Below are 24,513 nucleotides of genomic sequence, written 5' to 3' on the forward strand. Positions count from 1 at the left end.
AGTGGACAATTTGGTGACAGACAGAGGGGAGGGGGGAGGGGTTGCTGGGAGAATGGCGTGAAGGGGTGAAGAAGTACAAATCAGTAGTTGATAGATGGTCACGGGGATGGGGAGCACGGCACAGAGAATGCAGTTAGCATTAATATATTGGCTAGGTGGAAAGCCAGAGGAGAGAAGGAGCAATTAGGGGAATCATTTTATAAACTATATAAATATCTAACCAATGTATTGTATACTTGAAACTAATTAAAATAAATAAATTTAAAAAAATGCACATTCGAGTCCATCACATAAAAGAAAAAGTAAATATATGTAAAAGCACAAAGAATGGAAGGGGCATGATGTTAACTTAGACAAGAAGTGGTATAATGTTATTTGAAAGTAGATTGAAATAAGTTAAAGACGCATATTGTAAACCCTAGAGTAACCACCAAAAAAAACCGGAGCAAAAGCTAAATAAGCCAACAGAGAAGGAAAAAAAGAAGACTAAAATAAAATAACTCAATCCAAAACAAGTCAGGAAAATTTTTTTATAAAATACCACAGAATGTATGGAACAAAGAGAAAACAATAGTGAGATGGTGCGTTTACATCCAACCATATCAACAGTCATAATAATCTCAAAAAGTATTATTCTAAGTGAAAGAAGTGAGAAACAAAAAAAAAGCTGTACACTGTATGATTCCATTTTATATGATATTCTAAAAAAGGCAAAACAATAAGGGACAGAAATCAGATCAGTGACAACCAGAGTTTTAGAGTGGGAGGAGGGAGCTGATTACAAAAGGGTAGGATGGACCTTTTTGGATGATGTAAATATTCTATGTCATGATTGTGCTGGTGGTTATATCATTGTATACGTTCATCAAAACTATAAACTATATATCTAAAATGAATGAATTTGACTGTATGAAATTACGCTTCACTATAACTGACTGAAAAAAAAGTGTAATTAAAATCCAGCAAATATACAAAGGAAAATACTTGTTGACCAAGTGGATTGTAAGTTTAGTCCAACATTAGAAAATCAATCAATATAAATCACCATACTAAAGAAATAAAGGAGAAAACCTGTATAGTCATTTCAACAGATGCACAAAAAGCATTTTACAAAATCCAACACTAATCAGGAAAAAAAAAACAAAAAACTCTTAGTAAACTAAAAGCAAAACTTTTTAAATTTGGACTTAGTATTCATCCCACTCAGCTAGCCACTCCCGGATGCCTAACTCTCAGAAACTGGTTGACTTAATGTTTTTGTCTTCAGCTGCTACATTTTTAGGTAATTTGGTACACATCCATAGATTACTATTATGGTGCATTAAATACAAAAAGACAGATAATCTACTTAGCAAAACCATAATTGTTACCCAATCAGCAGCAAAATAAAAGTTCTTAGGAATAAAGGTGACAAGATCTTTATGGAGAAATGTATTACAAAAGGTGTGTGAAGGAAAAAGAATACCTCGAATGGACAGACATACAGGTATCTCTCACCATTGGAACTCAAGCTACGGAAACTCAGGAAGTGAATACATTTCTTTTAGGAAAAATATTCATAATCCTGTAGAATGAAAATGACACAAATACTCAGCTAGCAAAAAAATTATGTTTAAGCAAAATGGTGTCAGTGAATCCTAGACAGTTTTATAAGATCTTGAGGATATTCCTATTTTAAGACCAAGTAATCATTAACAGAAAAGACTATATATACATATTCAAGACAAGTATATCAAATATGCACACACATGCATGAGAAAGATCACACTAGGAATTACAATTAAAGTGTTGGTGTTTTAGATCGTGGAATTTTCCTCCCATAGCACTGAAAGCATAAAAAGTAATACACTGAAAAAGGCAAGAAAATTAAAATATTAAATTGAAATTGTAAGATAATTAAAAGGCAGAGAAGTGTAAAATCCACTTTAGAAAAGTATTTCACCCAAAATACTCAAAATTAGTTTTGATGCTCAAAAGAATACATTTCGTTAGTTTGTAAACTTCACTTATGTGTTACGTGTCATTAATCATGCCAAACGAGGCCTCCCTGCCCACGCCTCGCTCACCAGTCCTCTGGTCTGACGGCAGAAGGATCTGGGATCTTTGCTCTTTCGTCCCACTCGTCCGGCTTTTCGTCACTGGGGTCTTCGATGTCTTTGGGAGGATTGATAGGAGGAAGCACATCTTCTAGCAGGCTTCCCTTGTTTACGACTATTTGATCAATTAATACTTCAAATGTGTCATCTGGATTCATCACTAAAGACCAATTTAAATATATTATACTTATCATGGTGATAAACATTTAAAAACAGTCTTCAATAAAACCACACTAAAACTTCATGGGTAAAATTTTCTCTCAACCAGAAATAGAGGAATTCTCAAGTATTAAATTAAAATATGCTGAAATCGCTAGATTTAATGCTGTCTAAAATCAAAGATAAAATTTTGTTTTAATTAAAAATAACGATTTAATAAAATGCTCCATTATTTCTCAAATAGCTCCGTTTGGGACTTACGCAACCAGTCAGCTTCACTCTTTTATAGTTACAGAATACAATGCACTCTTCTTCAGGATTTTGAAGTAATTTTTCGAAATGACCTCATACTTGGAAAGTATACTACAGAGAACTTAATTTTTCCCTGAACCCCTTGAATGGAAATCACTGACCGCATATACCTCATCCCTGAATGTTTTCATGTCCACTTCCTACAAACAAGGACATTCTCCTACAATGCATCACCCCAACCTAGGCACTCAAATTAGGAGATTGACGTCCATGTCACTATCATTTTCTAGACATCCTTAAAGTTCACTGGCATTTCAAATTTAATGACTCGTACACTGTGTAAAACATCTTAAGAATGGTTGAAATTACTCAGGCATACACTTATCTATATGTTTGAGGTAAGTGCTAGCTCTCTAAAAGTCTCCATGCCAAAAACTTCATAAAGGACTCTCTTATCCTCAGTAATGACAAGATCAAAGCTCTCTCGTCCTTCTGTATGCATGGGGGGTGGTCACTCGGTAAAACTCTTATCTTTGGAAAGAATGACAGATTCAAATCGCTGCCTAACATTTGCTTTCAATAAGCTAAAGAAATAGGAGCCACCGACGAAAGTCAGGGTCATCCTGACGCATCTAGTGCACTGGGCTCTCACTCCCTGAAGAAACAATCTCCAGAGGTTTCAGTCACAACAAAGCCGAATTACATCAAAATCAAATACTGCAATTTATGTACGAGCTCAAATAATGCAAACAAGCACTCGATATTTGCTCCCTTTTCTTTTTTCTCCACTGTTTCTTTTTCTATTAATAGCTGAGATTATAACACTATATTACAACAAAGGAAAAGAGTCAAGCTTGAAGCAGAACTAAGACCTTAAATGCAAAAAAGTACTAAGTCCTTCCTAATTCAAAAAAAAAAAGGGAGCTTTCTCAAGAAAAATTTTAGATGTTTTCTGAATAAATTTTGCAACTGAAATTGAATTTTTAAAGTTACAGTTAAAATAAAAAGCACATGACGATTAGGCATATGTGAAAAAGCAACTCTGTCCAAAATCTTAGGACAAAAAAAAATTTCCATTTAGAAAACTGTGTTAAATGTTTTAAATGAATCTACAGTAAAAGGCAATGAAGATATGCTGTAAGGTTCTTAGAACTATAGAATGAATGTTATAAAAATATAATATTATAGAAAGTTTTAAAAAGAAAAAAAGTCAGTCGATAATCTTAGCACGACAAAGTTTTTATGTACAGGAGTAAGAAAAGCAAATGTTTGAGAGTCAGACTTGAATTTCAGCTCCAGCCCTATCAGTTACTATTGTTTCCTGAGCAGGTCAGTCATCCTACGTCAGAGCCAGATAGAGAAACTGCTCACCTCACACGATGGTTCTAAACAAAGTAGCCAGTGCCAGTGCCTCACAGCACGGTGCCTATCAGACGATTAATGACAATTAGTTCTTCTTTCCTAATTTGCCTAGTGGCCATTATGTGCCTCCACTTTGAATCTTGTTTTCCTTCCCCATTTTAATATTATAAGCATTTCTTTGGCGTTGCTAAGCATTCCAGTTACCATTTTGTAGAGAAAACCCCTACTGTAACATCTGGGGTGCTTCCAATTTACAGGATATTTTCACACATAGGTCATTTTCTTTGGATAAATTCCTGAAAGTGGAACTGTGTTTTCAAAGGGCAGAAACCTCCCACGGCCTTTAACATATACGACCAAACGGCTTCTGACTAGGTTTACACAAAGTCTGATTAAATTCATTTTTTCTGCTTTAGTTACAATTTCTCATTATTTCTACAGCTTACTTTACGTTCCCCAAAACATCCAGCACTATTTTCCGATTTCATATAAGGTCTTTGATGTCAACGCTGACATTAAAAATGAAACTGGTCATTGCCTTGGCAGACCAGGTGAGTATGTCTGCAACTACAGTCTTTGGAAAGAAAACTGAAATACTCTGGTCTTGGGTGGAGTCATCCTGTTAGGTTCTGACCTGCTGTAATTTTACGTAATCCTGGGAAGACCACGCTCCACAACCACACATACTTGGGAAGAGAAACAATCTCCCATAAAGGTCCCCCTCTCGACGTCTATGCAAACCCCTACCTACGTAAAGTATGTATATTAATATGTGGTTGCTCAATGGCTTCCCTTTCAAGGTTTAACTATAGGACACAAGCATCACAAGGTAGAGCTTATGATAACCGATAACCACGACTGCCTACGGCATAAAGTCTAAGCTCTTCAGCTTGGCCTCACGGACTTCCTCTTTAACCCTGTTCTCTACTTTTGTGTTCTTACAGCACCGCTAATGTCCTAGTGCTGAAAATATCCTACCTTCTATATTCTATCTACACTTCAAGACTATTTCAAATACAACCTCCTTCACTAGGTTTTCTCAGAGTCTTCGAACTGAAAATATTGCTTTTCAAATCTTTTTTTTTAGGCGAGGCAAACCTTGGTTAACCTCACAGATTGCAGGGACCTTGTCAGCTCACAATCCCTTATTTTTTATTTTTTACACCTACAGCACTTGGTCTCCCTAGGCGGTCTCCCTTCCAAGTACTAACCAGGCCCGACCCCGCTTAGCTCCCAAATCAGACAAGATCAGGCTTGTTCAGGGTGGCATGGCCATAGACAAGCTTTTCAAATCTTAACTGTAGCTGTTCCGTACCTCTCAAACGGCACTTTACTTTCTACCTAAGCTAGAATTATGTCCATCTTATTTTCCTAAAAAAGATAAGCTCCTTAAGGGTAGGATCCATGTTTGCTTCTCTCAAAGCACCTGCCATGAAAATATCAGTAGTCAGCAAATATTTTTGAATGAATGAATGAATGAATGAAAAAGATATACCAAGGGTATAAAGATGAGTCTTCCTGTCTGTAAAGAACTTTTTAAGGTCTACGTCTGGAGGTTTGGCGTGTTTCTCTTCAAAAACTCCAGTTTTGGGATGTTTATGTCTGAAGATAAAATGAAGTTTATAATCTTCTCCACATTTATCTGGTCCGAACATAATGGTATAGGATGTTTTATCATAAAAGTTTTCCTTCAAAGAGAGATGAGCGCTGGGATTAGTCCAGAATTAGAGTATTTAATGAATTTTTCTGTCCTACCCAATTGGGTAGAGTTTACAAAAATGTATTAAATGTTAATTCACCAAAGAGTTATTTGATACAGTTGACAATAAAGGATGGGGGAAAAAATCACAAATTTTATTTCTAAATAATGTTTTTTAAAAAAGCAGACACGACTTCCTACCTGAAGATGTAGGAGGGAAGGAAGTTGAAACCACCCTAGCAACATCATAATAAGCTTTAATTACTTTATGTAAATCTTCACTAGTATTTTATTAAGAAAATTAAGCATAGAGAAAAGCATACTTATGCCCTTAAGACTACAGTGATCAACCTATCACTATGATTCGGGAATATACTAGAAAATGACCCTCCCGAGGGCAGAGTGAAGAGAGATTTCAGACACAAAAGACTGTTTCTACTTCTGTTTTACTACTAGTAATTTTTCTCCATGTGGCATGGTCTACTGGTTAAGAGCAGGGGATCCAGAGTCAGATACTAGGATTCAGATCCTACCACTGCCACTGAAACTCGCTGTTGGTTATGTGGCCCTGAGCGAATTTCTGATCCTCTCTGTAGTTCTGTTTCGTCACCTCTGATACATGGAGATAACAGGACCTACCTCATAAGGTTTCTCCGAGGATTAACTGAGTTAATCAGATGAAGTGCTCGGAAAAATACTTGGCATTTTATTATTGTTATTCTACGTTCAGGTCATCATCACCTTGTAATATCTAAAACAAGAGCTTCCACATGTACTGCTAACAGCCTCGCCTTTACCGATCCTAACAGTGGCACATGAACCCTTTAATCTGTGCTTCGCAGCCTTCGCATGGCCATGTATTCTGACAAGTATCTCACTGACATGTCTTTCTATCGCTTCTGTCGCATGCAGAAACCTCGACGCGGCCTCCTGCAGGGGGATGCCGAAAGAAACGTCCCCAGCCTTCGGATGGTCCTAATACACCCTGCTTCGTTATAAAAACATCTTCAGTTATTTTTTGTGGGCTGCCAACTCCTGAACTGGGCTCCCTTTAAAAAATATATATATATATTTGGTTCTTGGGCCATTTCATTTTACTGCTTTGCTGTGTTCTTTTATTTCTCTGAACAAACTTATGATTCTTATTTTGTAAAGAAAATAGCTCTAAGCTGATCTTTCAATGACATTTATAAGCACTGTTATTTTTTAGTTATACACATGACAAACTTTTTTATGTTGCTTAACATTATAAAACTGAATGCCATCAAGTAACAAAGCTATGCACGAAACTTGAAGGCACACTGTAAAAGTCACATAAACTCACGCTGGATCAAAGTTTTCAAAGTTGTCTTCCATTTCGGTTTGAAAATAAAAACATGTTTTATCGATTACTCCTTAAAATACTTATTAACTTTAATAAGGTTTTCTTAAACATTAAAATATCATACCAGATTCAAATCATCAGTGTCTGCTAGGAGTTTAATGTATGCACCTCCACAATCAATACCATCTTGAAAATTTACTTCATATCTAAATGAAGGGAAAAAGAATCATACTGCTGATAAATAAAAATTACCAACTGCTCTTCAAAATCTAATGTATTACTCTCAATTCATTTAAACATAAATGTGTTACATTGCCAGAAAGCCCATATGAAGCATATCCACAACCCACAGGAAACAAGCAGAAATGCTTTTTCTATGCAATGTCTTTAAAATATTCAAAGTAGAATGATTATTGTCAACTATAAAAAGCCAAGTAATTTTTGAAATAGCTTTTTCCATCAAGACTGTTGAATTAATAAAATACTTTGACTAAAATTATAATAGAAAACTTCAAATTCAGATATGGTACGTACTAGGCATAGATCTTTATAAACTGAAAAACAAAGACCACAAGGACCATAGCTACAGCAACGGGTTTCTAAAGAACTGCTAATGACCGTAGACATCTGCTCCACTACTCATTGGTCTTTTAGTTCAATTACACCCACCACGTTAAATAAATTGTACATTTAATACTTCCTGCAAAGAGGCTTCATAATCTCAGTCAAGAACCTGGAGTATTTCAGACCTTAACGGCCCGGACATACAGGAAATAGTGTCACAGCTAAAAGAGTGAACTGTCATGAGAGTATCTACGTGAATTTACAACACTGAGAATTACTCAGCAAAAAAAACAAAAAAAAATTTTAAGGAAATAGTCTTGTTTAGGCAATGAGATATAGATCTGCTGAACAGTATTTAGAAGAGATCTTTGGTAAATTCATGACTTACGCATGACAAAGATCGATGAAGAAAAAACTATCAGTGAAAAACAGAGAAAACCAAAAAGGTTATGATTTGGTTTAATGAAGGAAAAGAAAAAGATGAAAACTAGAGAAGCAACAGGAACTAGTGATACTTTTAAGGAAGAACTGTTGTTTAAAATGTTTCTGAAGAAACTGTAGTGACAAGAAAGTAAAAAAAGAAAGCATATAAAACTTTGACAGTTTGGTGTATATATTTTATATGAAAAAAAAACGGGAAATACAGTAAAATTTTAAATGATTATCTCTGAGTTGCCAGGTTATGATGCTCCCCCCACACCCAATACTTTCTCCTCTGCTTTATTGTCAAGATCTCTACGATTATGGTGACAAGCGTGGACTTTAGAGTCAGAAAGACCTGAGATTTATTCTTGACTCGGCCGCTTACTCTAGTGACACTGAGGGTAAAGGCAAGTTATTTAGGCTCTAAGCCTCTATCTGCTCATGTATCATACAGGGACACTGCCCACACCTACACCTCGAAAGGCTGTCATGATGATTAAGGGACACCACGCACAGCGATGGGCACATAAATGCTCAAAAACGTTAGCTTCTCTTACAGCCAGAAGGGGTTTTATTATTTTTTTCTTTCATTTTTTAAGTAAAGGACAGCTCATTTTCCTCAAAGCCTTATCAATATTTTCATCTTAGGTAGCAGGTGACGAAGAAATTCAAGTCTTTGAAGACTATAAAGTAAAATAAATGGTGTGCAATGTGACTTAAAGGAACGTATTCACCGTTTTAGGTAAAACAAAATAAAAAGAGGTATAGCTTTATTATGGATAATCTAAGGACAAAAGGTTCTAGGAAAAGCTAAGAACTAAAAAGAACAATTTGTAAATTGTCTCTGCACACATAGTTTTGTTGTCCTATTATGTCTACACTCAATCACTATGTCTATTTCTTGCACTGAAAACTTTTGAGTTTTCAAATCATTAACTTGTACCTAATATCAATAATTCACAATGGGTCAGAGATCAGTGATGTGTACATCACATACTTTGACTGCTGCTAATCTTTAGTCACAGAAAAATGACAATGTATGCAGGGTACACGTTAACCCCATTTTCTTTAGAGTATCATTTCCCAAACTGTTCCATGAAACAGTAATTGTCGTAAGGGGGTCAAAAAATCTGTGGTCAAATATGTTTGGGAAACACAGTATTAAAGTTAAAAACCAATTTTTATATGTAGAACTTCTTGACGTCTTTAATGAGCACATATGCTTCCTTATCTCTAAGGTTAGGATATTCTTAGTTTGTAAAACTTGCATGACCACACAATGCCATTGACATGCGCACAATTTGGAAAAAGCAGCTTTAGAGAAATGTTATGTCATAAATCCACAGTATTTATCCCATTTCATTTCATCAATACTGAGAGAAGACAAACATTCACGCTGCTTCTAGAACTGTTTTCAGACACAGGAGGAAGCTCCTCCCCTTGGTCCTCCTTTTCTTTCAGGATAATAACGTCACAACTGCTTCAATAATTTTTTAGACTTATTATCCAGTCTTTGCTTCTAATTTCGCAAGCTGTCTTTTGCTTACTTGCCTAGCAATGTACGTTCACTTAAGTTTCAGCAGAATAATAAGATTACTTTCAAACTTTCAAGAGAAAACAAAAACCAAATCCTGAATAATGATAATATCAAGCTCAAATATTAGTCTTAGTTATTATAACAATATTTTGTTTAGTTGTAGATTCTTTAAAATTAATATTTTAAATTTATTGAAATGACAATGCAACTAAACCAAAGCACCACGTCTGCAAAATTAAGCCAATTACACCAAATGCCATAGTTTCAAATTTTTCTAAACTGCAAAAAGACATTTTACTTATACCACACAGGAACATGTTCAACATGTTAACGAAAAACTGAAGGAATTCTAGAGTGATGCAGTTTATAGCTATGATATTTCCTTGTGCTATAATTAGCTTTGGACAGCCAAATCTTCTGATGTAAGGTAGAAAGTAACATCGATTCGTTGCCTTTCCTTGGTTTTTATATGAATTTGACTGGTTTTGTAATTGTATCTGTATAAACCTATTTTGGTTTTATACCAGTATAAATGAAAAAAGCCTGAGGAATTTATACGTTTATGGCAGTAAACATAAAGGCAAGTACCATCATGACAAAACCAGCTTACGAGGGAGAGAAAGGTTATCTGCGAACACGTGTGCCCTTTTTCAAAGGGGTCCATGCTCGATAAAGACACGGATCTATATAAGTATTTCCTTTTTAAAATAAATTTGCTGCCTTTGAATCTTATCACTGGTTTAACAGCAATGAATTATGAATATATTGAGGTTAATATCTTAATAGCAAGCAATTTTAGGAAAAAAGTTAAAATAAAAGTGGTGATTTTAGCAGGCATATAGTTTATGGTGGCAAAATTGTCTTTTTACAATATGTATTATTTTTAAATTAACCTGCTTTTCACTCAAAACCTCAGAGTGTTGTATGTATACCTATGTTGTATATGTAAGTAAGTGAAACTGACAAGGTAAATCTGGATTTTTATGCTCATTTTATACACATTATAGCTATATTCAGAAGCCAAATTATATAAAACTAATACATATTTCAGAAAATATTCAAAAACATAATAAAACTTACTGAACTATCAAAGGTTTATCAGCAAAAATGAAAGGTTTAGCTAACACAGCAGATATTGCATGATGCTTTGCTCTAGATTTCAACACCAGTCCTCTGTCACCATGTACTTGGTTTTCTTTCAATTCTTCTATTTCCCATCTTCCTAAAATATAAAGCAAAACAAATTAAATTAACACCATAACATTGACTACAGAATTATTTATCAACAGTGGTGACCAATAAGATTTTTCCATGAAGGCTGATTTGGGAAAAATAAAATTTCAAATCAGGAAATAATACCTGCAACTGTATGCGTGCCTGCTCTTTTTTCTCTTAGCAGAGAATGGTTTCATGTTCCTAGCTAAAATTGTGGAAAATAATAAATAACAAATACTACTATATTTGATTAAAGCACTTCTAAGGCTGACTTAGTTTGGATTTCTCTGAAAGATTTTTTAATCAATGAAATTACAAAACATGGTTTGTCTCAGAGGGTCTATCATCATTTTATTTTTAAAATGAGATATTTTTAAATTACATGAGAGAAAGAGCGTCCTTAACAGAAAATGCAGTTTGCCCCAGTCTTATTTACTTTGAAATACATGGTAATCATCAGCTACTTTTCTTTGCAGAAGTTATTGTGGAGATTTAAATTTTATTTTGAAAACTGTATGCCCATTGAACATAAACTGCAGTCGCCCTTCCCAGGCTAAGCCAATCAGCTCTCAGAACTTTCGGCCAAGCAGGTAACTGCCTGTTGGGGTCTGAGTGTGAGGTCCCATCTTTCTGGGTATGAGGTCTTCTGAGAGAGAAAATTCCCACTAGCAGTCACCTTGAGAAGAGGCTGATCTTGCTTTAGGATATAACAATTGAAGAGGCTGGTTTTAGACCAGAAGAAAGAAGAAATTCTTTTGTCATACTCCAGGAAGTCCTGTTCGGGAAGAAAAGATGACCCTTGCATACAGGACATTTCTTCCTATAGCTAAGCCTGAATGTAACCCTGTCACAGACCCAGTGATAAAGGTTGTGAGGCCTGAAGACGAATCTTGCAGCTCTAGTAAATTCTCCTGTTTTGTACTTGCTAGGAGAATTCTGCTGTAAATTATAACTTGATCTAGGTGAGCCCACGCTTGAGATGAAGCAGTGATACCAGTAGCCTGGGAAATACTGCTTCGGGAAATGCAACGACTAACTGCAGTGGAGTGAAAATTCAACTGATCAGAGTTAGAAAACTGGATGGTGGCTTAAGTATGGCTTACTGGGGATTTCCAGGGATACTCGGAAGGAGACAAGTAAAAAGACTGAATGTTCTATTGAGAAGCAGGATGGGCCTCAGGCTCTATGTGTGTGCATACATATATTAACATATTACAAATATAATCTCAAAAGCTGGTGAACTTTGGTTCATACTGGTTATGTTGAATATTTAAATAAATATTTTACCATCATATATAGAAATCTCCTCGTCTGTATCATCTTTCTTTGCTTTTGATAAGACCCACCTATAAATAAAGGTAAAAGCAAATGTGTATCGTCAAAAATAAGACCAGCAATTTATAGATACAATGGATATTAGAAACACACACACAAAATTATCCAACAGTCACTTTGCATTCAAAAATAAATAAATACTAAATAAGGATGCCTATACATAATACTGCAAGGCTAGAGTTAAATCGAATTTGGAATCTGCAATTTACCAGCTGTATCACAAGTTAAATCGAATTTGGAATCTGCAATTTACCAGCTGATCACAAGTAAGATACACTAAGCCTGCTTCCTCACCTATAAAATGAGATAAAGACAGTACTTACCTGCCTACTTAGAACAGTGTCTGACATATAATAATAATAATTTTTATTATTTTACCATTATTTAGAATGGAACAATAACTTGAATTTGTTATGTGAAATTAGATTATTAATGAAGAATTGTTACAAATTTTTACTTTATATTCATAATTCATTTATTTTCTTTATATAAATGAAGAACTATTCAAATTAATCATTTCTATCAATAACAAAAATGTGTTAAGGTACTGGCTTACACTGTTGAAGCACTTTAACATTTTTTTATAATTCCATAGTAGAGGCAATTTTCATAAGCAACAACCAAGAACTTCAAAAAAGCTAATCAAATCAAGGAAAATATTCTCTTGAATGAATACTCACCCAGCCAACCTTCCACTATCAAAAGTTTCGGTAAAATATACTTCTCCTACAGGTTGAGGTGTCTTGTATTTGATCTAGAAAATAATTTTTAAAAGTCTGAAGTTATTCGTCCTCGCAAATATTTTAATTAAATAACCTCACTATTTAAAAACTGAGTATGTAACGAACATGTAGGTAATATAAAGTAACATGGTCTCTGACCTCAAAACTTTATATCCTAGTGGTGATAAGACACGAGAATATAAGAAATAAGATGATGGAAAAATATGTGCAAACAGAGGATGCACTGATTCTTTCCAACACAGAGGAATGGGAGGAAGTAATCAGAGGAGGCCTCACGCTACAGCTGACACGGCCTTAAAAGGATTCTAACGGGTGACAATATTCGGGGATAAAAATCATCAGAAGCAAAAGAAATAGCATGATCGAAAATATATAAAAGGAAAAACTGGGTAAGCATGTAGGCTAATTGAAAATGAACTCTTAAATGTCACTGTTATGTGACTAGAGGATGATCACATCGTTTTGAGAGATCAGGAATCCAGAGAAGAAAAATGTTCAGGAAAGAAAGCAGCGCAAAGCAGTTATTGGCAGAGGATTGTTTCAAGCGCCTTGTCAGCGTTAGCTGCTGTGATGATGGGGATGATGGTGCTGGTGGCCCTTTTAATCCTCTTCACCCCTCTTTGAGGGAAGCACCTGTTTTACGCATGAAGACACCCTGGGACAGAGGCCAAGTAACTTGCCCACTGTCTCACAGTTAGATAACTGTAGGACTTAAAAGATACGAGCCCAGGCTGTCCAGCTCCAAAGCTTACATACTTAACCACTACGCTACATAAAACGTACCAAGAAAATAAAAGTATAAAAATCATTTATTGACAAATTACCAAAAAATAATTTGAATTGATGATAACTGATTAAATTTTGCCTAAAGTAATAGATCAATCTGGGTCCTTTCTGAATCAGCCTTTGTGATTTTATTTGTATAACTGCTTATGAGATTTCTTCTCTCAGCCTTTAGAGAAATGATGCAGAAGTACTTTTTCGATTTTCACTGTCCCTACCTTGCCCAGATAGTACGTTTCCTGTCTGTTAAAAGGAGGAAAAATCAGTTAATTAAAGAAAATCTCACTAGATTGTTATCAAAATTGTCAATCTTCCATGAAGTTGACTGAATTAAACTTTACTGTTCTATTTTTGGGGACTGGCGAAATGGAAAATGGGCAGTGGCACAAGAAGGGGCTCCATCTTCTGACAGGCCACCCTTTACATCACTAGCAGTTTGCCCTTTGCTTGTACCTTACCATATCTAGATTACTCATTCTATAAAATTAGAAGGGTGAAAAATCAAAACTGGTCTTTCCTATGTCTTAATCATCTTTTCAAATCATCACCAAGTAAAGAGTGGTAGGTGTCTGCCAATTCGTTTGAAGTATTAACCTCCAAAGACCCTTGTAGTAGCTGTATCTAACTCAGTCATTAGCATTTTGATTACTTACTTTCTGTGGTTCATAGAACTATGTTTTAAAAGTATGTGCTGTGGAGCTTAAAATTTTACAGGAGAATGAATATTCATTCACCTTAAACAGCTGAATGACACTTTAATTTGCAAAGAAACTCGAAAGGAAGTGAGGCAAAGAAGTCTAAAACAACTATATATTATTCTCATTGGCCCTTTAGGCTTTCTCACCAACAAAACGATTTCTGAAAAAAGTTTCTGATTGTCCTAATATTAGATATGAATATTCCTCAATGTGAAAGCTCTCATGGATTGTCAAGATGCACAAATTTCTGTGTAAAAGTTTTTCAGACTCCTGTTAGTCACCACCTCATGACACATCTTAACGACGCTGAGAAACACAGCTAGGTTTTACTAACCTAGCTCATCATCACTTCTCTTCCTAATTCATCTCCTACTTAGCATTTTCTTTCCTCAGAGAAATAAAGAAAAGCTACTTACTTTACTTTTGAGAGAACTGCAAATTATATTACCTTTTCTTTTCTCTGAGGAGAGCTGGCAGTGTCAGAAATAAGACTGAAAACCTTTCTCTAAGCTGGAAGTACTTAGTCCTTTTTAACCAGTGATGAACTATTTCGATAGTAAAAACCTTCCCCATATTTATTTGGTAATAAAACATGTTAAGGGCCATGTACACATTTCTGTAGTCTACAGGCATTCTAAAACACAGAGCAACAAATAAATGGGAAATGCTTTTCTATTTATTTATAAAACGAAGATTATTAGGACTAAAATAAATCTTAAGAGATTAGTCACTGCTATGTAGCATGTCAATGAATAATTTACACCTCAATATCCTCACCTCTGAGGAGAGTTCAACTTCATTAATATCAATCTCTTCTGAATTTTCATTGAAGTCTTCCATCTCAACACCATCATCCATAAATTCTGCATTAACTGAGATGAACAGAAGACCCAAACATAGCCCAAAGCCTTGGAAATACATATTGATTATCTGTGAATTAAAAGTTATCAATGAAAATAAAACAAAGTTGTGAAAAATATGTGTAAGTTTACTTAAAAAGAAATAATCTCTCCTTAATACCTCTTTTATTCCATGATGGCTTTTAAAACAAATCATTAAGAAAATTACATAAACTATTATTTGAACAAGTGAAAATACAAACTTGAAATCTCACAGAGCACAGAATCTAGAGCTACAGGCCTGCCTCTGAAAACAGACAGCCAATGGCACAAAACCTAAAGAGACAGAGAATAGTGATAACCAAATAATCTGTGAACCTCGTTAAAGGAAAAAAAGGACAATTCCTAAACTTTTGCTTAAATTCCTTTTATTACAATGTTGCTTAAGTGTATACAAACATATAATAGAAAATTTTGTAATTATAAAACCAAAATACACTTTTATATAAACACCAAAAAAACTAAAGAAAAATAATTTTATCATAATTTAATGTGATAGTCTTTTGCTGGAATCAAATCACAGCTTAAACCTCAAACAAATGTGGGGCTTATTGCAACCAAGCTGACTGCTATGGATAAAGTTCTTTTGCATTATCATTCCTTATAACACTGTGACAACTCAATTATCTACCCTTTTCTCTATTCAAACACTGCGAAACGTCTACACCTACAGAATTGAGATGAGAGGCCTCTTGGCAGAAATACATGATTTACATAATTATGTTCTTTATTCCCATTAGAATGTTGAAAATTTAAGATCTGTTTATTGGTACCAATGGAATTTTAAATATCAAGCAAACATGGACCTGAAACAGTGTGGCAGCCTTTGGTTAGAGTGTGGTCAGATGATCCAGAGTATCATCTGTGGTATGGATCCAGGTGATCCAGAGTATAGTTCTATTTTTTTTTCCAAAGTTACCATCAATACAAAATAAAAAAAGTAAATTCTTAGTAAGAACTCTTAAATCCTCCAGAACATATCTACAGGCCTATATGGGTCTGCTTAAGATACAGAACTATGAGACAGCATTCTACACCCACCAGAATGGCTATAATCAAAAAGAGACAATAACAAATGTTGAAAAGGTGTGAAGAAATTGGAACCTTCATACTCTGGTGGTGGGAATGTAAAACAATGCGATAGCATTGGAAAATAGTGTGGCGGGTCTTCAAAATGTTAAAAATAGAGTTACCATAAGACGTGGCGATTCCACTACTAGGTGTCTACCCAAAAGAAATGAAAACAGATGTCCACTCCACACCAAAACTAGAATACAAATGTTTAAAGAAACATTTTTTTCTCAATAGGCAAACTGTCCATCAGCTGATGAATGGACAAAATGTGGAGTATCCACACAATGGAATATTATTTCACAATAAAACAGAATGGAGGACTGATATACTACAAGACAGATGAATCCCAAAAACGTGATGCTGAGTGAAGCCAATAATAAAAGACCACAAATTGTATGATCTCATGTAAAAGAAATAGGCAAAACCAGAGAAATGGAAAATAGACTGGTTATTGCCTAGGGAAAAGAGTGGTAAGGACTAATGGATATAAGGTTTTTTGGGGTGAGGATGACGAAATGTTCTAAAAGTGGAATAAATGCAAGTATATTAAAACCCACTGACTGAGGTGAACTTGAAGGTGTGCAAGTAATTTTTCTAAAAAAGAAAAATCAGATGATAAAGAGCTTGTTTCCCATCAGTCAGCTCAACTGATTAGAACCCTCTTTAATGAGGTCAAAACTTCACATGGAAGTGTGGGCCAGCTAGCCTTGGTTTCTTCTAAAGGTCACTGGCTACAACTCTAAAGTTGAAAACATAAAAATGCATGTTGTTTTTTTTTTAAATCAATACCAATCTACCATAACATGAACATTCTATATTAAAAATATGTTAATACCATCATCTTTATGGATAAAACAACCCAAAAACTTATGCACGCTGTCATTTGTCAGAAGAGTCTGAGCTCTCTGAATCATAAAGAGGTGTGACTGGGACAGGAAGTAAATGAAAGAGCAATCTGACTCAATAACAATAGTTAGGTTTATTTTTAAAATTTTCACTTACAAGCACAGGAATAAACACATTTAAAAACTGCTTATTAATTTTTAATAACCATAAAAGCTTCTAAATATTTAAGAGCCTTGCATGACTTATATAATGTAGGAAAAGGTGTTTTGCTTCACTGTCAATAACATCTGAGTAAAACTGAAATGCATAAAATAAGAACAGTAATGTTAATATAACTTTACACTCACATCTTCAAAATGAACATACACTTTATTTTCTTAATAATTAAGTTGTTGAAAAAAAATATGTCCTTAGTGCTCTGTTTGAGCTCTGATGTACTGGGCTGCCAGGGAGAATTAAGGGAGGCCAACAGGCAGTGATCTCCTGGAACCCTACTCTACATAACAATCTTTGCAGCCCAGGATATGAACAGGATAGGTATTATTTTTTCCAATCGACAAACTGAAGTCAGAAAGATTTTAAAAACCTGGTCAAATTCAGATGACTAGAAACGGGAAACAAGATTAGAATCCAGAACCTTTACATAATTACACCATGCTACCTCTTGTTTTAATCTTACCCCTGCTACCATGCTACCTCTTGTTTTAATTTTACTGCATTATATGCTTACTGATAAAGCAGTGGAAAGAAATCATAAAAATGCTAACAGTAGATATTTTCAATATCTTGGAAATTTCTAAAATTTAGTACTTAGTAAAATTAGTAGTATTAAGCTATGAAGATATTTACCCAGAAACGGCCATATCTACCTTCCTATACAAGTGAAATACTTAAAAATAAACAGCAAGTGGTCACGAACCATTCCACAGACAATGCAGTTCTACCGGATAATAATCATCATTAAGAAAATCATACAGTCCAAGGTTATTGTTATTCATTTTAAAAAATCAGAAATACAGACCTAATGGTTTCTGCTTAATTCTTCAGTGTTCTATCATTATTCGATGATATATCAGCTGACGATTGAGAATTATATCATGAAGTCTATCACCCTGCAGTGCCAACGTGTCATGAAACTCCAAACAGAACTGTGAGATTTGTCACATATCATTTCTTGAAAGAAGTAGTAAAATATTGCCAGGCAAGTACTAGAGCTTTGAAGTAACTAACCTGTGCAGCAGTTTAAAAAACATTTTTTTTAAATTGTGGTAGAATACACATAACACAAAAGTTACCATTTAAACCGATTTTACCTGTTCGGTTCAGTAGCGTGAAGGGCATCTGTAGTGCTGTGACCAGGCTCTAGAACCATAACTAAAGCCATCCCCATTCGACACCTCCCGCATTTCCCACCTCCCACGCCTCTGGCAACCACCATTCCTTATGAGTTCTAACAGGGTTTGTTTTTTTTTTTTTTTTTGATGGAATCTTCAGTTTTCTCTACATATAAGATATTGGTGAAGAGTGATAATTTTACTTCTTCCTTTTAAATTTGGATGTCTTTTATTTCTTTTCCTTGCCTACTTGCTCTGGCTAGGACTTCTAGTACAGGTATCCCCCACTTTCCAAAAGTGGGTAATATTCTCAGCTTTACACTATTTTGACTTTTGAAAGGTTTCGTAGGAACAATCTACTTTTGGAGAGTGATGGAAACCTGTACCATGTGGAATATAAGTGACAAAAGCAGGCATCCTTGCTTCGTTCCAGCTCTTAGAGGAAAAGCTTTGCATCTTTCACCACTGAGTACGGTCTTGGCTGTTGGCTTTTCATACATGGTCTTTATTATACTGAGATAGTTTCTTTATTCATAGTTTGTTGAGTGTTTCTTTTATCATAAAAGGGTGCTGAGTCTTGTCAAATGCTGTTTCTGTATCAACTGAGATAACCATGTGGGTTTTTTTGCCTCTATTCTGGTAATGTGGTGTATTATATTGTTTGATTTTCATATGTTGAACTATCCTTGCATTCCAGGAATAAATCACTTGACCATGGTGTATAACCCTTTCAATTGTTAAGGATTTTTGTATTACTAGTCTTTAGGGATATTAGTCTATAGTTTTCTTGTAGTTTCTTCATCCGGCTTTGGTATCAGGGTATTACTGCCCTCATACAATGAGTTTGAAAGTTTTACATCCTCTTCAATTTTCTGGAAGATTTTGAGGAGGACTGATTTTAACTTTTTTTTTCAATGTTTGGTACAATTCAACAGGGAAGCCACCGGCTCCTGGGCTTTTGTTGGGTTTTTGATTACTGATTCAACCTTCTTACTAATTATAAGTCTGTTCAGATTTTCTATTTCATCATGATTTAGTTTTAACAGGTTGTTTCTAGAAACTTGTCCACTTCATCTAGGTTACCCAGTTTGTTGGCATATAATTGTTCATAATATTCTCTTACAATCCCTTTTATATCCATAGAATATGTTGTAATTTACTCTCATTTGTAATTTTCGTTGAGTCTTCCTTTTTTTCTTATTCTATCCAGCTGAAGGTTAGTCAATGTTGTTGATCTTTTCAAAGAATCAACTCTTGGTTTTACTGATTTTCTGTTTACCTATGCTCTATTCCATTTATTTCTCATCTAATCTTTATTATTTCCTTCCTTCTGCTAGCTCTGGTTTTTCTAGTCCCTTAAGGTGTAACTTTAGGTTGTTAATTTGAGACCGTTCTTTTTTACTTTAACTATCTAGAGCTATTCATTTCCCTCTTAGCACTGCTTTCACTGAATCTGATAAGTTTTGGTATGTTGTGTTTTTGTTTTCATTTATCTCGATACCTTTTTATTTCCTTGTGATTTCTTCTTTGACGTTTTTAAGACTGTGTTGTTTAATTTCCACATATTTGAGGATTTCCTGTTTTCCTTCTGCTAGTGATTTCTACTTTCATTAGACTGTAGGTTGAAATAATTCTTTGTATGATTTGATTTTTTAAATTTATTAAAACATGTTTTGTTGGCTAACGTATGGTCTATCCTAGATAATATTTCATGTGCACTTCAGAAAAACATGCATCTGTAACAATATTCATCAGGGACATTGGTGTGTAGTTTTCTTGTGCTGCCTATCTCCGGCTTTGGTATCTGGGTAATGCTGCCTTCATAGAATGAGTCTGGAAGTAGTCCCTTCTCCCCAATTTTTTGGAAGAATCTGAGAAAGATTGGTATTAATATTTCTTTTAATTAATTGGTATTCATTTTTCTTCCCTCTCTTGCTAGGTGGAGTGTTCCATATATGCCTATTTTGTCTAAATGGTCTATAATATTGTTCAAGTTCTCTATTTCTGCATTCATCTACATGGTGGTCCTAAGTTATGCAGTTGCAGTGCAGCAAGAATTTGTTTATATGGCATAAGGTAAAACATTTAGTGGTGATGCTACCGCCTTCCCTCCTTATAAATGTATAAAAGATAGCACGCCCATGGTTCTATGTTTCTTTTGTATTCCTTACTCCACACAGGTTGCTGAAATCACCAAATATTATTTGTGCCTTCGTGAGGAAGAAGGGAGGCACTTGGAGAAGTCCATTCATTTGCATGGATCTTTGAACTCATGTATGTTCTCTGCACTGCTTCTGGGCTGATTCAATGACAAAGTGAAGTATAAGTAGTTTTATTCAAGTATGAGATACCATTCTCCCTAATCTTTGAAATCAACACCATGCAGCCTGTTCTGTCTCAAAAATTTTTACCAACATCATCTAAAAGCCCTAGTGAATCTCCACTGCCAGCCCCAAATCATAAATTATAAAGTGCAGTTCATTTATTGGTATTGAAGAAATGCTCAATCCCACATCAAAGGTAGCTAGAGCACACACAAAATAAAACAAGCACAGGATACTCGATATTTGTTGTAAAGTGCGAGAGAGACTGCTAGCTGATCACCAAGCTACCTTTTTTTCCAGGGTACATAACTAGACTATACTTTCCTTGGAGTTAGATGATCCCCAGGAAAGCCAATGATGCAGTATGAAGGCCTGAGAGCCAGGAGAGCCAATGATAAATTCCAGCCTGAGAGCCAGCAGGCTCACGATGAGTCAACATTTCAGTTCAAGTCCAAAGGAAGGAAAAGACTGAAGTCTAAGCTCAACAGTCAGGCAGGAAGAGTTCTGTCTTCCTCACTGAAGGATCAGCCTTTTTGTTCTATTCAGGCTTTCAACTGATTGGACAAGGTCCATGCACTTTGGGGAGGACAACCTGCTTTACTCAGTCTATCACTCAAATGTTAATCTCATCCAAAACATCCTCGCCGACACACCTAGAATAATGCTTGGCCAAATATCTGGGCACTCTGTGGTTCAGTCAACCCATACAATTAACCATCACAGCCATCCACTCTCCTGGAATACCGGGAATCAGAAACTGTGTTAAGCCTCTGAGGTTTTTTTTCCTATTTGAGCATTACCTTAATTAAGCATACTGTTAACTAAACTGGGTATCTTTTTCTAAATCAGAAGGATCTAGAAACAATGAAAATACCTCAAGAAATACAGCAAAACATAAGAAAATAACCATAACATCAGAAATAATAAATTGAAAATACAATTTTCTGGCAGTTTAGGCAACAAAGTGCCACAAAGCATTCCAAGGAGCCTGAATCTAATCCAACAAATGAAACTACTGAAGGTTTGAGATTAGTGAAATGATCAGAACTGAAATCCTAAAGAATGAACTAAATTTGCACTGGATTTTAAAACCATAGCTACACACTAATGTTAAAATTGACTAAATGGCATTTTCAAAATAGTGTTTATATAAACATTATAATGACACGTTTATTTATTTAGAATTTATACTATCTCTACATAGTTCCAAAGTAATAGCTTGGGTAACCCGCAAAACACAGAACAGGCATAAATACAAGCTCACTGAGGGCTGGGATTCTCTATCACTTCTGTATTCATAGTGTCCCAAAGAGCTAGTGTGTGATAAATAGGAACAAATATATGTTTATAGGATAAATGAATGAATGAATAAATGACAGAAAAAAAAGGTTACCGGAAGGAGGGAAATAGAGCAACCAACTAGGAGGAATTTACTAAGCAACCAACTAGGAGGAATTTCTTATAGCAACATGGCACCAACAAATTTAGCAAAGGGGTTTCTAGGCAATTGGGGGTAAACCAGAAATAAAATGGAGTGTTCGCTATCGATAAGTCTACAAGCTCTATGGAGGAAAAAATCCTTTTCTAGAACTTAACTCCTAGATAAATTTGTGGACAGAATCCTTACATGATAGATGTCTTTACCTATGAATTTATGAGAAATAGTTACATCAATGCTTCTAAAATTGGTCCTCTAAAGTTTGTCAGAACATTGTTAAAACAACACAGTGAAAGCATTTCTACAGAAAAAAAAGGAGATCATAGTCTAGAAAGTTTGCAGTTTTATGATCTAATTTAATATGAGGAAATTCATCATATTTTTAAATTCTACTCTACATCTGTGAAAACCTCCAATTGTGAGTTATTTCAGAATTTTGCTATAGACAATGCTGCATTTGAACAACTCAACTAATAATCTGCTTTACTAGAAATGACAGTAAACAGAAAAAATAAAGTTTTGTTATCACATCACAAAAATAGAAGTGGACACATTTTCACCAATATTAGAGAGTATTCTTGGCATTATCTGGCTATGTAGCACATAGAAAATTCCTTCTGAAGAATCATAAGTGAGGTGGAGAGGAAAATAACAGTGACGTAATAGCCAGACAGCCTTCTTCCAAAGAAGCTGTAAGATCAATTTGAAATGCAGCTGTTGGCTCACAGAAGAAAACTAGCACGCTTCAGAACGAGCTGCATCAGCGATTTCTTCATTGCATGATGGCTAACGTTTCCAGAAACTCAGGGGAGGCTAGCCAGCAGATAAGAGATAAAATTCATCATTCATTAATTCATTTAACAAATATTGATGACTGTCAATTATGCGGCAGGCATTATGTCAGACACTGAATTTTTAGTAATTAGCAAAACATACTTGACCCTTGATCTCAAACAGCTTAGAGTCTAGGATGGAAGCAGAGGTGTAACAAATAACCCAGGTATAACATGTAAACTATAATAGCTGACAGAGAGGCAAAGAAGTCGTTGAGAGCTGGTAATGGGGGAAGTGAATTTACACGGTAGGCGAAGCGTCAGAGAAAGCCACCTTGAGAAAGTGACATTTAAAGTGAGATGCAAAGTATAGAAACGACTGATTTCCTTAGGCCAAGGACAAAGGAAGCAGCGTGTGATGAGAGGAAGAGTGAAGGAAGGGTCACAGTGCTGTTTCGAGTACCTGTGATTCAAGCATATTAATTCCAATCTTTACGGAATTGGTATCCCATTACATACAAGAAAAGTCAAGCTCGGGGAGATAAGTAACTTAACCCAAGAACACAGACTGCTATCAAATAGAAGAGGCAAGACTCAAAGTTAGGTCTTGCTTCAAGCTCGCCATTCCTTTCATTACGAGTCTAATGTTAGGTTTATTAATTTAATCTTGACTACATGGCATTAAAGTTCTAGGCTTATGAAATATAATACAAGGTTAAATATTTTATTATGTTCCATGCCTTGGACATACATTTCAGTTTCTGTTTTATATTGTAAGATCCATATTTTTCAAATGTATATTCAAATTATATTTTATGTACATATATTTAGTTAAATGGGCTTTAAAATCTTCCCAGCAAACATTTTTAAAGCAGCCTGAGGCTATATAAAAATATAAGAACTAACAACTTCATGGCAATACTTTACCTTTCTATGACACTTTAAAATTTTATAGTTTTCACACAAAGTTCAGGATATTTAAGAAGATACTTGTATTTCTTATTAACAGTCTCAAGGATAAACAGTAAGGCTTGCTATTTGAAGTATAATTATCATATGCTAACTAATATGTTTTTGGGTATCTCCTTTCCTTAACAAAAGCTTCTAGAAAGAACATCATTAACCGTAAATACTTCTAACTTCCTATACAAAGATGTCCTCACCCTAAGCCTTAGCTCATGTAGCAAAAGGGGCTTTGCAGATGGAATTAAGGGTGCAAATTAGCTGACCCTGAATTAGGGAGAGTAGCCTGGATTATCCAGGCAGGCCCACTACAACCACATGGGCCCTTAAAAGTGGAACAGGAAGTCAATGAGAGATGGGCAGAAGAGATCTGAAGAGCAAGAGGGACTCCCGCCACCATGAGGACCTTGCAGATGGAGTAAGGGGGCCACGAGCCAAGGGACGTGGGTGGCCGCTAGACACTGCAAACAGCTCTCAGCTGGTAGTCAACAAGGAACCAAGAACCTCAGTCTACAACCACAAGAAACTGAATTCTGCCACCAACCTGATGGAGCAAGGAAGTGGAGTCTCCCCAGAGCTTCTAGTAAGGAATGATGTCCTGCCGACACCTTGATGTTAGCTCACTGACTCCTGTGTCAGACTTTTGACCTATAGAACTGTGAGAAAATAAAT

At 35.3% G+C, this 24,513-nt stretch overlaps 1 protein-coding gene across 3 annotated transcripts in view; it reads right to left on the reverse strand.

Moving 5' to 3' along the window:
- The window catches only part of CLGN (calmegin), a 33,273-nt gene extending 8,767 nt beyond the window's left edge, over positions 1-24,506 (reverse strand). For all 3 annotated transcript variants that reach the window (XR_002776050.1, XM_011374306.2, XM_023519994.1), the window contains exons 1-8: positions 24,386-24,506; positions 14,968-15,120; positions 12,647-12,720; positions 11,919-11,977; positions 10,497-10,638; positions 7,017-7,098; positions 5,365-5,557; positions 2,067-2,256 (exon numbers count right to left, since the gene is read on the reverse strand). Coding sequence is in view for 2 of the 3 variants with exons in the window: in XM_011374306.2 (XP_011372608.1) it covers positions 2,067-2,256; positions 5,365-5,557; positions 7,017-7,098; positions 10,497-10,638; positions 11,919-11,977; positions 12,647-12,720; positions 14,968-15,111 (884 nt within the window). In the remaining variant the exon portion in view is untranslated. The remainder of the gene's footprint in view (positions 1-2,066; positions 2,257-5,364; positions 5,558-7,016; positions 7,099-10,496; positions 10,639-11,918; positions 11,978-12,646; positions 12,721-14,967; positions 15,121-24,385) is intronic.
- Positions 24,507-24,513: the final 7 nt, after the last annotated feature.

This window comes from Pteropus vampyrus, unplaced genomic scaffold, assembly GCF_000151845.1.
Source record: "Pteropus vampyrus isolate Shadow unplaced genomic scaffold, Pvam_2.0 Scaffold243, whole genome shotgun sequence".
Classification (NCBI taxonomy): Eukaryota; Metazoa; Chordata; class Mammalia; order Chiroptera; family Pteropodidae; genus Pteropus; species Pteropus vampyrus.